The sequence below is a fragment of the Cariama cristata genome, unplaced genomic scaffold (assembly GCF_000690535.1).
Source record: "Cariama cristata isolate BGI_N322 unplaced genomic scaffold, ASM69053v1 scaffold691, whole genome shotgun sequence".
Taxonomy (NCBI): domain Eukaryota; kingdom Metazoa; phylum Chordata; class Aves; order Cariamiformes; family Cariamidae; genus Cariama; species Cariama cristata.
Genome location: NW_009598515.1, coordinates 115,843 through 131,166, shown reverse-complemented (window position 1 = coordinate 131,166; position 15,324 = coordinate 115,843). Strand labels below are relative to the sequence as shown.

General features: G+C 34.9%; 1 protein-coding gene across 1 annotated transcript in view; it reads left to right on the top strand.

Moving 5' to 3' along the window:
- Window positions 1-1,725: 1,725 nt before the first annotated feature.
- Window positions 1,726-15,324, top strand: part of ERC2 (ELKS/RAB6-interacting/CAST family member 2) — a gene marked incomplete at its 3' end in the record, with an annotated part of 125,395 nt that continues 111,796 nt past the window's right edge. The window contains exon 1 of the mRNA XM_009709311.1: window positions 1,726-2,496. Within this exon, the coding sequence (XP_009707613.1) occupies window positions 1,840-2,496 (657 nt within the window). The remainder of the gene's footprint in view (window positions 2,497-15,324) is intronic.

Below are 15,324 nucleotides of genomic sequence, written 5' to 3'. Positions count from 1 at the left end.
CATTTTGCCAAGGGCAACGTTTGCGTTGAAATGAATTACTTTTAATGGAGTAGCCTGTGTGCAGTACAAGGACTTCAGTATTCCCAAATCATCAATGTTGAATAAATAAAACAGTCTTATATTTTTGCCCAGCAACTGCAATGGTATTGTCATCAATGTTTCAGTGTAGTGTAGTGCCATGCCTTCCACTTCTGAATACTGTGATTCTTGACACAAGACTCTTGTAACCCCTTGGGAAAGAAGTGAAAATTCACAAGAATGACCACTGTTGTATAATAGTAGTTGAAACAAGTTCAACAAGTTGAAAGATATTAGCTAATTCAGATGCATACCAATAATTCAAATGAAACAAAAATGCTTTAGACTATACTGGCTGTTAAACTAGATAAAAATGTAGCATATACCAAGCAATTCTTAGAATTCATATAAGCCATGTGGTATATGATTGTGTGAGATAATGAGGGGTCAAGTGGAGAACTCTGCATGCTTCTTGTTTGCTGACATTGTTAGTATACATAATGTTTTATGCTAATATTGTTGGTGAGAATTTAATATACTAAAGTTTGTTAATAAATATGACATCAGATCATACTTCTGCCTGCCCCTGTGTCAACACTTTCACAGAAAATGTAGAACAGATGTTTTAAAACAGAGAGAAATAATGTATCTGTAGATAATGAGAATGCCTTGATGGTATGCCTACCTAATCCTGAAGTCCTATTGTATGTTTATATTTATGCTATGTAAAGTTAATAAACTTACTGAAACTTGGTAAATGTATAATGATAGTATTGAAGAATTTGAAAACAGAGAATTGTTCCACATCTATCTGTTTGGTTAAATAAATTGCAAGGATAGTTCTATCAAAGTAATAATATGATATCCATAGGAAAAAAAGAATGAAAATTGTGTTTCATGAGCACTCCTTTTCTAAATGAAAACCTAGATTATTGGCATGCAACCTTTTCCCAAGAAGCTTATTAACAACAAATATTAGCAAGCTAGTACTTAATTGAGCAAATAATACTGTGTTGTAATACATTATAATTATTTAGAAGGAAATATTCACTCAAATTAGCTTAGTTTTATTGTTCATTTTTCTTACTAAAAATTTTTTTAGTGGTTATAGCCAAACTATTAGAAACACTGTTTCCTTAATCTTTTTTTCTATCCAAAAACCTCTTTGTTAATCCAAAAAATTTATAACACCTGTCTATTTCCTTGTTCTGTCTTAATTAATCTAATATTATTAGACAATATGCAGAACTGCTCAATTGCTACTTTTATACTGTCTTTTGAAAATGTAACATATTAGTTTGGGTAGTTCTTAATGTCAACAGCAGCTATTTTTTTCCTTTATGTAATTCCACATGGTCAGTCATTTAAGTCCATTAACATAACAGCTAAGATATGTTTTTGGGCCCATGTTGTTTATTGCAACATGAAGCCTGTTAAACTAAGTCAAAATATCAAGATACCTTCTAGCAAGAAAGAAATGGGCAGTTTTTTCTTCTGAATGAAATTAGTTTGAAAAAGCATTTTTAGCTAGTCATCCTAAATACAAAATGTATACTAAACTTTATTTTTAAAGTAATTACTCTAGGAAGTGTGTTACTTTATTTTCTGTTCTATGCTGATTACTTGTAAACTTATTTTCCAAGATGAAAAATTACTTAATGTTACAATATCTATTTTTCAGGTCTCTGGTGGAACAATAGATTTTTGCCTACTGGAAGAATGCAGTGAAACTGCCAATATTTCTAGCTGGAATTATTAATTTAATATTCAACTTTAGTGTTACTAATTTCTTATTAAATAGTACCTCAAAGTGGAAGAAAAATGTATGGAAGTGCAAGAACAATCAGCAACTTAGAAGGAAGTCCCTCCAGGTCTCCTCGTTTGCCAAGATCCCCTCGCCTGGGCCACAGGCGAACAAATAGTGGAGGAGGAGGAGGAACAGGTAAGACATTATCAATGGAGAACATCCAGTCCCTTAATGCAGCCTATGCAACATCTGGACCAATGTATCTGAGTGACCATGAAGGTGTAGCTTCTACTACTTTCCCAAAGGGCACAATGACTCTTGGAAGGGCTACAAATCGAGCTGTGTATGGTGGTCGAGTCACAGCTATGGGGAGCAGTCCTAATATTGCTTCAGCTGGACTTTCACACACAGATGTCCTTTCTTATACTGATCAGCATGGAGGTCTGACCACATCTTCACACCATCACCACCATCAGGTTCCTTCTATGCTGAGACAGGTTAGAGAGAGTACCATGTTAGACCTGCAGGCTCAGCTTAAGGAGCTGCAGAGGGAGAATGATCTTCTCAGAAAAGAACTAGACATTAAGGACAGCAAGCTGGGATCCTCCATGAATAGCATCAAAACTTTCTGGAGTCCTGAGCTAAAGAAAGAAAGAGTATTGAGGAAAGAAGAAGCAGCCAGAATGTCAGTTCTTAAAGAACAAATGAGAGTTTCCCATGAAGAAAATCAGGTAAGTAATTCTGAAGGTTTCTTTCTGTTGACTTACAGCTAAGTACTTGGTGTTTTGCTTATGGTACTGTAACCTATGTTGGAACAAGTTTGATATTTAAAGAATTTTATGTCTTGATCTATTTGCCTCTGGCTGCTAAACAGTAGGACATTAATAAGAATCTGAATGCAGGTTAATTTCTTTCATGCAGCATTCTTTCACATTATAGCTGAAGAGAATGATTGTTTGTCACTACCCTTTTTCTTATTTTTGAGGCTTTCTGTAGTGCTTCTTTGCAACAACAGTCTAAGCATACGTAGTGACCTTTTCTGAAGAGGTAAATGAGCCACCTTTGCAAAAGTATAAATAAACATTCAGAGGCATATTTTGCATGAACCGTATAGTGGTTTAGCTGCCCGGTTATTTTAAGTTAAAAGAAGATACGATATTAAAACCCCATATGCAACCTTCTGTAACTCTATGTCACAGAATAAAGTTGAAGTTGCATTTTCAGCAATGTTTGAAACCTGTGTTTTATTTATAAGATGCTCTTTTTCTATGTATTTCAAATACTTCTATTCACAACATAACATTATTCTCTCAAAGTTATAAAAAGATTCAAGTATTTTAATCTGGATGAATAAAACTATAAGGTCAAGCTTTGAGACTCTGCTGTTTCACAAAGCTATACAAAACAAAGCCACAGAAGTGGCACAGAGTAGATCAAAAGAACTTGCATTGCTGTCTCAGCACGCTTTTTGGCTGCTGATCTTATTTTAAAACTGCTCCTTTTTAGACCATCTGTTAACCTTCCCCAGACAAAACCACAATGCTGTGTTTCTCTCACTTCCAGATTCCTAGTCTAAACTTCTTCACTGGCAGGCTGCAACAATTGAAATTTTTAACTCTGAGTTTGTGATCTCACCGAACTTTCCACCTCTTAGGCATATCATGAATCTAAGTATCTATGGAAATGACAAGCCTGATACCAGTTTCTTTAGTGGGAAACTGACTGGGTCTTTGATTAGGAATTCAGTACAGTGAATTAATTTATTACTTTCTTGTATAATGTGTATATCCAGACTGACAGTAATAGTTACTGAATACTTATTTATAGCAGGTGCATTGGATGCTGCTAGAACCAATATTATCAAAAACATGTTTGGTGGAGATTCTGCTGTTCAAAAGCCTTATTGGTTAGACATTCTAACTGTGACAGTTGGTGTCACCTTGGCAGTAGGAGGAATATTGTAATACACTCTGTTTTGGTAGCCTTTTATGGAAATGTCACATTAATTTCTTGTATTGGCATTTGGAATCTGAATCTGGTATTTGGAGACTGTCGCTTGCCAAAGTGGGTATGCATTTATTTTTTTTTCTAAAAGCTGTTTCCTCATCTTGAGGGGAAGTAAATCAGTAACTCTAATAGGAGTTCTCCTATTCATTCTTAATCTTCTACGAAATGATATCTTTATTTTTAACAAGTGCTCTTATTTTCTTGTAAGAGTGAACCTAACAAAAGACAAAGAATACTCTATGTATTTAACATGAATCCTTACGCTGTAATGAAATAACGTAAAGGCTGGGTAGCCCAATATTCCATTGCTAACAATGTCCAAAAGTTCGTAGAACAAATCTAGTATACAGTGATATCTCCACAGAGTACTCTTTATGATCCAGCTAGTTTCTGTGTGCTTAATAACTCTCAGTGGCCTTCTCTGAATTAAACCCGTTGCTTTTGGACCTATGTAAAATTGTAGTCTCCGCAACCTCTTATGATGGTGAATCCCACAGCTTAACATGTCATGTGAAGAACCACTGGTTTTCATTTGTTTTTGCACTAGACCTTGGCTGCTTTTGCTAGGATTTCCTGTTCCTTGTATGGGAAGAAATATTGGATAGCTGATGTCTGGCACCGGTCTCGGTGCCATCTATGGTTTTGTACGACACCATCATCACATCCCTCCCTCAGCTCTTTTCCAGACAGGAGAATCTTAGCATGTGTGATAGCTCCTTTCATGAAACTGTGACATTTCTTGGATTCTTCTCTGAATCATTCAGATCTATTACTTTTTTTTAGGTGGGGAGACTAAAATGGCTTATGTTTTTCATAATACAGGTGTAAAATAGGTTATGCATTGATGTTACAATGTTTGCCCTTTTATTCGGTACATCTCTCCCAGCGATTCCCAACACTCCATTAGTTCTTCCTAGCTTTGGATGACTTTTTTTTTTTTTTCTGCTACTGAGTACTGAGCTAATATTTTAATGGAAATCTTTATCATAGCTGAAGAATCCCACCAGTGGTTATAATCAGTTTAGATCCCAGCTTGTTATGCATGAATGTAGGATTATTTTAATTTGTGTATAACTTCACGTTTATCTTCTGGAATTTCATCTGCCAGCCCTTGCCTGGTTGCTTAGTCTTATAAAATCCTTTTTTGCATTTGGATTTTGTCTTTATTGCCCTGAATAACCCAATACCATGAGGAATATTAATCATCTTGTTGTTCACCTTGTTCTCTGGGTTGCTTAGGATATGTCAGACAGCACAAAGCTCAGCCACAGGTTCCAGTGAAACTCCACAGGGGCCTTCTGTTGGTTCTATGACTTGACCATGTGTTTCTGCTATTTCCTCTCTTGTAATCAAATATTTATATGTGAAAGGACCATCCCTCTTACAAGAAAACTAAGCAGCAATTAGGTAACATTTGGAGAGGAACCTTTCTGAAGGAATGGCTTTGGAAGTCCAAACTGGCTGTGTCAGTTTGTCAGTCTTACTTATTCACATGGTTATTGATTCTTTCAAACAACTAATTTCAATTACGTTTATAAAATAGCTATAATTTTGAAGACAGAAAAAGTGATATGATCTATCACATCTATACTAAAAAGTGATAGATCTATCCTTGTGTGTTCGAAGGTTACTGGCTTATGAAACTTCCTTTCTTAAACTGAGATATTTCTTACTGAAACAATAAAAACTGTTTCAGATTGGCTGTGCGTGTTGAAATTGACCCTGAACGGGGCCCTTAGTCTCACAGGCAATTTCGGGAGACTGGAGAAGGGCAAATCTAGCTGCCTGCAAAAAAAACGAGGGGGAGAGAAAAAGAGAAATGAGCGAATTATAAGTTTGTTTTTTTAATTGATTGGAAAAATATTGTAAGAACAGAGGAAATTATCTTTAAACTGTATTTGTATCTTTTAAAAAATCGCTAACAGTTTCTAAAATGAGAAATACAGGGGAAAATATAAAAGAAGGACTAACAATTTGAATTTGTCAAGAATAATGTCAAACAAGGCTGATTTTCTTGGATGACAGGAAAACAGGCTTTATGCATAAGGGAAAAACAGTAGTAACATTGACATTAGGAAAACTTTTTACATTCTATTAGATTTTCATTAGCAAGCTGGTGTGAAGCATATGAGATGAAATTGCTATTATAGGGATGCCTGTCTGATTGGAAGACTGTCTCAAAGTGTAATTACCAGTGATTCATGGTGAAATTGGAAAGACGTCTAGTAGGATCTGGTGGGGATCTGTCATGTGTTTGAGGCTTTCATCAGTGTTCTGAATGATGGATACGTATTACACACCCAGGTAATGTCAAACTGGACAGGGTTAAAACATGCTGGAAAATAGGATTATAATTGAAAACAAATTGGATAAATTGAAGAAATAGTCTGAAAAAATAGGATGTGTTTCAACAGAAACTTGATAAAAATTAACCTTTTGGAAGCAAAGAGACCCACATCACATGTTTATGGACAGTAACTTGGACATTCCTGACTTCTTTTGAAAATACATGCTTTGAGCACGTGTTCTTTGTTACAACCTAAAGTTAGTTGTCTTGTCTTTCTATTCTTGATATTCTTTGACATATTTTCTCACAGCACAATTAGTATTATTCTATATACGGATTGATTATATACATAGGGGCAGAAATACTCTGTATTTAACTATTTAAAGTGGTTCTTCATCTGGAGTCATCCATTTGCGATGTCTCAATTGCAGATTTTGCCCTTTTTTTTTTTTTTTTTTTTTCCAGGTAGATAGTTATTCTCTCTAATCTTGCTTGAATGTATTATATAGAAGAGCTAATGTGGAAGGTTTCAATGAAGAGCAGAAGGCTGAGGTAGAAAGAACTGGGACGACACAAGAAAATATTCAACAGTGTTCGTTTCCAGGATTGTTGCCTGTCTGCTGAAAGAAGGGGGAGAGCTAGCTTATCCATTTGGATTAGCTGGTTCTAAGACAACATATTAACGTTTATCGGTTGACATCCTGCTTTTATGACGTTGCAATAACTGAATTAGATTTACTGAGATTTTTTTAAAACGAAATGTAAACACAGTTGGACAAAATAATGCCCCTTTTCCCTACTTATAAAAGTAATTATTTAATACTACATAATTAATACAAAATGAACCACTGCATGCCATGAACAGTGGCTCTCATTTATGATATGATTGTATGTTGTTGTTGGAAATAAATGGTATGCTTGATTTTTTTTTTTTTTTTTTTTTTTCAGAAAACCAGGTAATTTTAGTTTGCTTAATGTGTTCTTTGAAAACATATTACAAATTTTGATCTTCTTTTGAAGTTTAGTTCCTGTCCTGGTACTGCAGGGGTTTGTTTCTGATTAATGAGATGAAGAGAAAGGATAAAAATGATGGTGAACAGGTCCTCCGAGAGGCTCATAGTTTTGAATACAAAATTGTTCCTTGAAATAATTTTTATATATCTGTAGCAATAGGAATAACTCGCAGATTGCTGCAATTAACAGAATAGAGCTGATAAAACAATAAGTAGATAAGGGTATGCATATTCAGGACTGTGAGTAGCTACTCAATGTTATTTCACACGAATCAGAGTAAAAACGGAAGTGCATGACAAGTATTGAAGTAGAACAGCAAAAGAAAATACACTAAAAATATTCTGAAATAATGTTTCCCTTCTTTCTATTTATTAAACTATATTTCTAGTAAAACCTTGATCAGGCTAATGAATACATTTTTTTTTTAAAAAAGACCCAAAACAAAAAAACCCAAGCCAAAATATACCATACACTTATTTTGCTTTCTGATTCATTGCACATCATACAAGGATACACTCTTCTAGTCATCTTTCTGCCTTGCAAAAGAAAAGTCAGGAAGCAAGGGATAGAGTTTAATTTGCTGTAACTTTGCTAGTTTATCTGGGAAACAGTCAGTGGGATTAAAAAAACCCTGAATATTATATATACAGTTTTACAAGTATATATGAATAATATATAGTTGAAAAATATTATGTATTAATGTAGTCATATATTATGTATTAATGTATGCATATATTATTATATGTTTAAAAAAAAGCTCACAGTTTCTTAAATTTACCCAACTGTTTCCACGACTAGGATCAACTCTGCCTGCTTCCAAACTAGATAGTCCATTGCCCTGCTGGCATCCCCTAAATGCAAGTCAAAGGAAGTTGAAGATCTGTTATCTCCTCACTTAGTCCACTTCTGAGACAATTCTTCATCTTTTCTTGAGATATTTTGCTTATGCCCATTGAAATTCTGGAGGTTTGATCCTAGCGGAATATGCAGGGAGTTGCCAGCAATTGGGTCTTCAGTTTGAGTTCCTAGGCAGACATTTTCTTCCTTAATATGTACCAAAGCATATACTTGATTACTGGTTGGAAAAGTAGCCCCCCCCCATGCTTCCTAAGTACCAGAGGTGGTCAGAGGAGTTTTTGGAAGTCTACATATCTTTCAGCCTGTCTCATTGTCTCTGTGTAAATGTGTGCAACACCACAAATTTTGAAGCTTATTGTGAATATTTATGAAGTATGAGGTTACACACAGAAGGTAAAGCTAGTAACCTGAGAAATGGAAATGTTCTATTCATGTTTTACTATGCTTCCTGAGGTATATATTATCACAGTAGTAAACTAATTGAATAAGAATAACAAAAGTACCTGATTTTTTTTTTTTTTTTTAAAATTAAATATATCTCCCTTCAGGAAAATGTAATCAATTTAAATATTTTCAACCCCAATTTGTAATATAGTATTTATGACCAGTGAAAGTCTCTTTTAAGTTATTTTAAAACCAGTAGGTTCAGCACATTCGTTCACCTTATTTTCTGTTTTTCACTGTACTGTTGTTTCCTGCTTTCTTCAGCTTTTTTTAATACTTCTGTCTTAACAGCTGCATGCATGCCTGTTGATTTTTAACTTTATTTTGGATGTTTTCACTGTTTTCTTCATGTAAATTCATGTACATTGATGGTAACTTAGGTAAGTGCAAAATATTTCTTTTTTTAAATGAAACAAAGTGCTTAAGCATTTAAATGTGTGGAATAGATTAGACATTCATCATAGAGCAAAACTTCATTATCTGATGATGAAAGTATAATGAAACAAAAGTACGTCAGTAATTTTTTTCTAATTTGAAAATGAAAACATTTCTATCAAATGGGAACAGGCTAAAATAGCAGTACTCTTCTGCTGAGGAATGATAGTATATAGGTGGTGTGGAACAGAGTGCATAAGCCATGCCAGAAGGATGTGTGTTGGCTCTTGTGCTGCTGTTACTGATGATGAGGAAAGGCTGCTAGCTCTGTGATGGAGAGTGGAAAGAGATAAGGAGGTGGTCATAATATTTGTAGATATCCAAGGAAATTTTGAGGAAGCAATAATGCAAAAATGTTTAAGGCTGAATGGGGAACATAGTTACTTTTAACCTTTTTTAACTGTGGGATTTTTAATTTTGGACAAGCTTGGTAAGTACTGAGCTAGAAAAAGAATAAGGGAGCTGTGTCCCTGTACATGTACAAGTACTTGTTTATTCTTGACTGAAGTTTTTTGGTGGTATTCTGGTTTAAATAATAAACATATATACGTTATATAGTAGAAATTAATAGTTTAGGCCCTATGAAAACTATATCATGTTACTGGTCATTTGGAAAGTATAGTAATAATAAGTTATATCCTTTTGTGCATTTTTGAGATATAAAGAGATCTGAGGAAAGTAAACATTAATTTTATATTCTGTTCACCCCAGTATTTGAAAAAGTTAAGTATCATGAACTGTAGTCTCTAGGATGTGCTGTGTGTACGTGTCAGCTGAAGGAGCACTATTATATTTCAAACCTAAAGGTACTTTATTAATCATGTTAGAAATTAGAAGATGTTGAAGAAGTGATTTAAATGTAAATGAATGAGTAAAATATCTACTTTAGTCAGTTGGATCACCTTTTTTTGGGTGTTTTTAAAATTTTAAATGCAGGATATAAGTCGTTCTCAATTATGCCAATGCCAAAGTGATATAATTAAAAAAAAAAAAAGTTTTATTTCAGTTGCATCTTGAAGTCAGAATGAGTGTCAGTGAGTGTTCTTTATAAAGAAGCATAAACCAGAGCAGTCATGTTTTAAGGAAAGATGGATTGACTCTACAGCAGAAACAGCATTCCAATAAAAGGTGTTTGGAACTGTTGTAATGCTATATGACTCAGAATTGTGATCTCATCAGCTTTGAACATATTCATATCCTTTCCTAACATTTGATGCTGCGCCACTGAGATACTACAAAACGTGCTGCTGCTTCTGCTGTGTGGGTTTTTTGTCCTGTAACAGTGATCATCTGCTGCATAAAACTTAAAACTGAATTATTGCATGATGAGTTTTCTGAAAGGTTGTAGGTTTATTAGTTGATACTTTAGCTGAATTTAGTAATTTCATCTGGTTTGTTGAATTTCACTTGCAACTTCAGATGGATGCTGCATTCTATGTCCCCTGTTCTGATGTGCTTTGAAGCAAGGCACTGCTGTTCAACAGTGGTGGTTGTGTTGCTCTGTGGGTGAAATGCTTTGTAGAGAGGCCAGGATTCTCAGAGAAGACAGGGTCTGAGATGACCACTTCCAAAAAAAAAAAAAAGTAGATTTAGCAGGAAATAGGTTGGGATAAAACTACCTTTAAGTTATCCTTGTTTTAGGCTTGTAGCACTGCTTGAAGGGATCCCTTCAGTATATACTGGTAAGCTACACCTCCAACAAGGCAGCTGCTGCTTTTTGCTGCCTCTTGCCTTAAATTAGGGATCAGTCCAGAGCAGGCATTTTGGTAGGGTACTTTGTGCTGTCAAAATGACATAAAGGAGATGGGGAGAGAGGTAATTGTATTGTATATAAACCATTTTGAGTTTTGTGAGAATTGGAAGGTATTGGATACATCACATAAATAGTAAACTATTTGATAATGCAGGAAATAACTTTGAAGGCAAAGCTTACAAAGCATAAAGTCTCTTGAAGTTAACTAAACATTTAATCTCATAACACAGTTTCTGACAGATATCACAGATAATACATCAAACATTATCCTTGGTGAATTTCTTTTCCAGTGTTTGAGGGAGCCTGCAGTTTGGGGTGTTTTTTAAAACAATATTTTTTATTTCTCTGTTAGGTTCTGTAAACTAGTTTCCTTTCTGCCTTTAAACTTTGAAGCCTTACAGTTAGTTTGAAAAAAATGCTGGAAATGATTCTTCAGAATTTTCCATCATCTGAAGTGGGGGAGAGAAAAGGGAGGAATATGGGGGAAAAAAAAAGGTCATTCCTCTCATACGATTTTAGTCTTTACTATTTCAGACATTTTCCCTTATTTTGGTCCTTTCATCTTGAATTTTCTGAGAGTTGTCCCCAATTTATCTACCAGGCAGTCGATAATGCCATATTCTATTAGCCTGCAATAGAGAACTCCATCCTCTAGGCTATTTCTGAAAAACACAACCCTTTTGGCTGTGCTGCAAAGCCTTATTGTTGTTTATTTTATGTAAGTATATAATTTGAAGATAAACTTGCATGACGCTTCCTAACCTTTCTCTCTTCTGTTATGTTCCTGAGTTCATAAGATGAATTCCAGATTGTTGTGTCAGGGTGACAGGAATATTATGATGATGACTTAATCTGTTGGTGACTGATTCGATTTTCTTCTGAACGTTTGAGTGTCTGGGAGTTATGGTTTGTTAATTTCATGCAGGATCAGATTCTGACTTTACTTGTCATTTGCTCTGTTCAAGATGTCTAGCATTCCTGATTATAGAACTGTGCATTTCCCTGGTGCCAGGGAGTCAATTGTAAAAGCTGTCAGTTGCAAGATATGATTTGCTTCCTGAATGTATTTCTAGAATATCTGTCAGTTGAGTTAGCAAAGAAACTAGCATTCAGGAACCCTTGGTATATTTTGTAAAGGATAACTTTGGTTCAAATTGGATTGCCTGTAGCAGGAGTGAATAAGTCTTTAAATTTAGTAGTTTTATAATATTTGGCCTGTGGGATGGGGAAATCTTATTTACTTTTTGAATGGCCTTAAGCATCTGCCATAATATAATTATTGCTCTTTCTCTTGGTGATTGAAGATAATATACAAAGCTAACAAAATACATGAAAATAAGGCAGTAGATTTCATGTGAAATGCTCTTTGAACCCTGAAGGGGAAGGAATAAATGATGTTTTTGCCAAAAGGAAAATCCTGAGGCAAATCAATGGAAATATTTCAGTGGTAGACTCAGAACACTGAGGTCTTGTAAGGTAATCTCTATTCCAGTTCCATCTATAATTGAATGACAGTGTGAGGTCTTTACCACATCACATTTCTGTAGAAGAAAAGAAAAGGCCAGCAGAAACTAGAGAAAAAGCATAGCACACATTGGGATGTAGCTTCAGAGGAGCAACAAGCCCTGAAACAAGGTCTGCTTTCTGCAGAGACTCAAGTTTTCCATTTAATTGACTGCAGGGTTAATTTTACAGAGTACAATTCTCACTGCAGAATCAGTGCTTGAGTTGAAAGAAAAACACCATAGGAAGAGGTAGGGAGTTGTGCTTTGAAAATTAAATACTTACTATGTATTTTGTTTTAAACTATGTAAACTGATGTTGCATAGCTCTTTCAATTTGTAGGTAGAAAGTCTGAAAGAATAGTCCTGTTAGTGTCAACTTTTTCCTCTGTTTGACATTAACTCCAGATAGCTAATAGTTACTGATAAAGCATGTGTTCTTAATTTAGTGAAGAAATGCCTAAATATTGTGGTATAGCATCCCTCTGGATACAGTAGAATACAGAGGTGAACTAGTGGGTTGGTGTTTAAATCTTACTATACCGAAGCATTAATGAAATATGTGAATCCAAACTTGAAAAACAGTTTGAAATCAACAGGTCTGTGATAAAAGCCAGCTGGTCTATTGAAGTATGTATGTAGTTATATACATGCGTAGGTATACACAATAATTTATACATCTGTTGGGATATTCAGAATGTTTTGCATTCAATGATCATATTAAACTCCTTCACTGGGTCAAAAGTTTCTACTGTTCTCCGAGTGATGGAAACTAAGCTGTATCATTTGAATTTTGAGGGAAACCAAAATTACCAATTGCCATTTATTCTACAGCTAAAATTGTATTTCTTCCCATGCCACTCTGAAAACATACCTACTTTTCAGCACAGCTCTCTGGAATATATGTTACCTATGTAAAAACTGTTTAAAATAAAAGTTGGTGCTGGGTTTGTTAACATAAATTCAGGTAGGGATGCTTACTGTTGTGTTGTTTGTTTTGATGTGTTGTAAACCACAAAAGAAACTCACAACCCTTTTATATTTCTGAAGATGGTTAATACTGCCATGAAAAACACAATATACCACTGGAATGATATTACAGTATTCTGGAAATCTGAAGTTCTTCCTACAAAATTTGTGTTCAGAAAGACATTGTGTTGTATGCTAGTATAAGTTTTACTAGGAAGTTTCTGATACTTGAGAGATTTGGCATGATTTTTATCATTAGTTAACAACTGCTTAGAAGGCCATCACCCTCTTGTGGATATAAAATGAAAATAAATACATTTTATTATTATTATTTCAGCATGTTTATTGTTCCATTTATAACATACAACTCATATATTCTTAGTTTGATTGAAATGTGGAAATGAATGAGCTGCATAATTGCATAAGTCTGTATGAATAATCTAGTACTTCCCTTACACTAAAGAGAGATTTTTGTCTTCAGATTCCCACAGGGAGTTAGCGAAGAGAGGAGGGAACTGTAGGGTAGAAAGCACAAAAGTTGATTAAGAAAGGAAAAACAGACATTCTTCATCCCCTGAAGAGGGAGAGCTGTCAGAATGAGAATTTGAGCAATTAAACAAGAATACTCATGATAGGCTTTTCCACCTGAATACACTGCATTATCCTGACTTCAGGACTAAGAAGAGAACAAACAGTGCCAGTCTGGCAAAGTCCAAGAAAAATTATTTCTAAATATTATTTTAGAGAAGAGTTTGTTTTCTTAAATAAGTGTCTAGGTATAACCATTGAATTGAAGCCACCACTAATAAAGATTCTGTGTTAAACAGGTAGGGCATTATCCTTTTCAGTAATTTTATTTCCAAATATGTGAGGTAGAATCTACTCTTTATTTGATATCCTTGAACTAAGCTTTTGGAACAACTCGGGGATAAAATATGTAAAAAATCTTGGTCCCATATTTATTAACTTGGGTCTTTTATGGCAAATTGTGTTACGCAGTGTTACTCTATTAATATTTCAGATGCTTTAACACATCTCAATAAAAAAAAATAGTAGAGAAGTAGTTTGGAAATAGGGCATCTTTGCCTTACACCAAATTTGTCCCAACTTCTATTACTCTTCTGTGTGGGTGTGTTTTCCCCCTGCCTATCTCTCCACCCAATCTTCTTTCTCTGCATTTGCTGCATGTACCTGTCAGTTTTGGAGAATGGCATTCTTGTCCAGCTGGCATTGTTTATTTCAGGGTTACTTTTCCAGTCCTTCTGTGGGTGCCTGATAACTGAAAATTTGTGAAACTCAGCATTGTACATATGCCTTTTTGAAAGAAGTCCCATTGTGTATAAAATGTCTACCTTTACCTTCTGATGAAGGTTTATTCTTAATAGCTTTCAGGGCATTCTTTTACCTTTTGGATATCCATGAGGAATGGGTGATTCAGCTTGTAGAGTTTTGTTTAGAGAACATTTCACTTAAGTTTCATTTATTTCAAGTTCTACTTCTTGTGGGCAGTGACTGTATTTCCCTACTGTTTTTATACTCAAGCCTGAAAGTTTTATCTGCTTTGACAAATGAGTGTGGTTTAATGTCTTCTGACCTTTAACACTTCATTCTTTTTCTGCAGGACTTTGGATCTAGGTGGGAGGGCTCACAGCACTTGCAAAGTCACTTTATTTTTGTGCCATCCAGCAATCTTGCACATCCTTCTGCCACTTTTCCCAAGAGTTGTCATTAGAATTTGTATGTCAGCATAATGTGCTACATTAGGGCCAAAATACTTAGGTTGTTATTCCCCTGTGTTAATTTTCAGCTGGATCACTTCCCTGAGTGCTCATATCTAGTCATGTGCTGGTGTAAAACTGGTAGAGGGTTGAGTGGCTAGGAGTAGGAGGTGAAGGTGGGATCTCAAATTCTATCAGCAGCTCAGATTCTGCTGCTAAACCTCTGTGCTACTGAGGCTAGAAATTTCTCAAAAGAAAGCTTAAATATCTGTACTATACTGCAGTCTGTTTCAGGCATATCTCAACTAGTACAGAGAATAATATTTAGACTAAGTATTTTGTGCTTGCATACCTGCATCATGAGGAAATGGCGAATATTGATATTCTTAACTGCTGATTACAACACAATTTGCTATTGAGTTACATTCTCTTTGGCAGGTCAGTAGTGCGTTTTAGCTCTATCTTTGGTGTTTGCCCTGAATGCTTTATTTTCAAATGTCCATTTTTTAATTCTATCTTGATATAATCTGAAGGGTTGGGTTTTCTTCAGTGACTTGATTAAGATCAGTCTT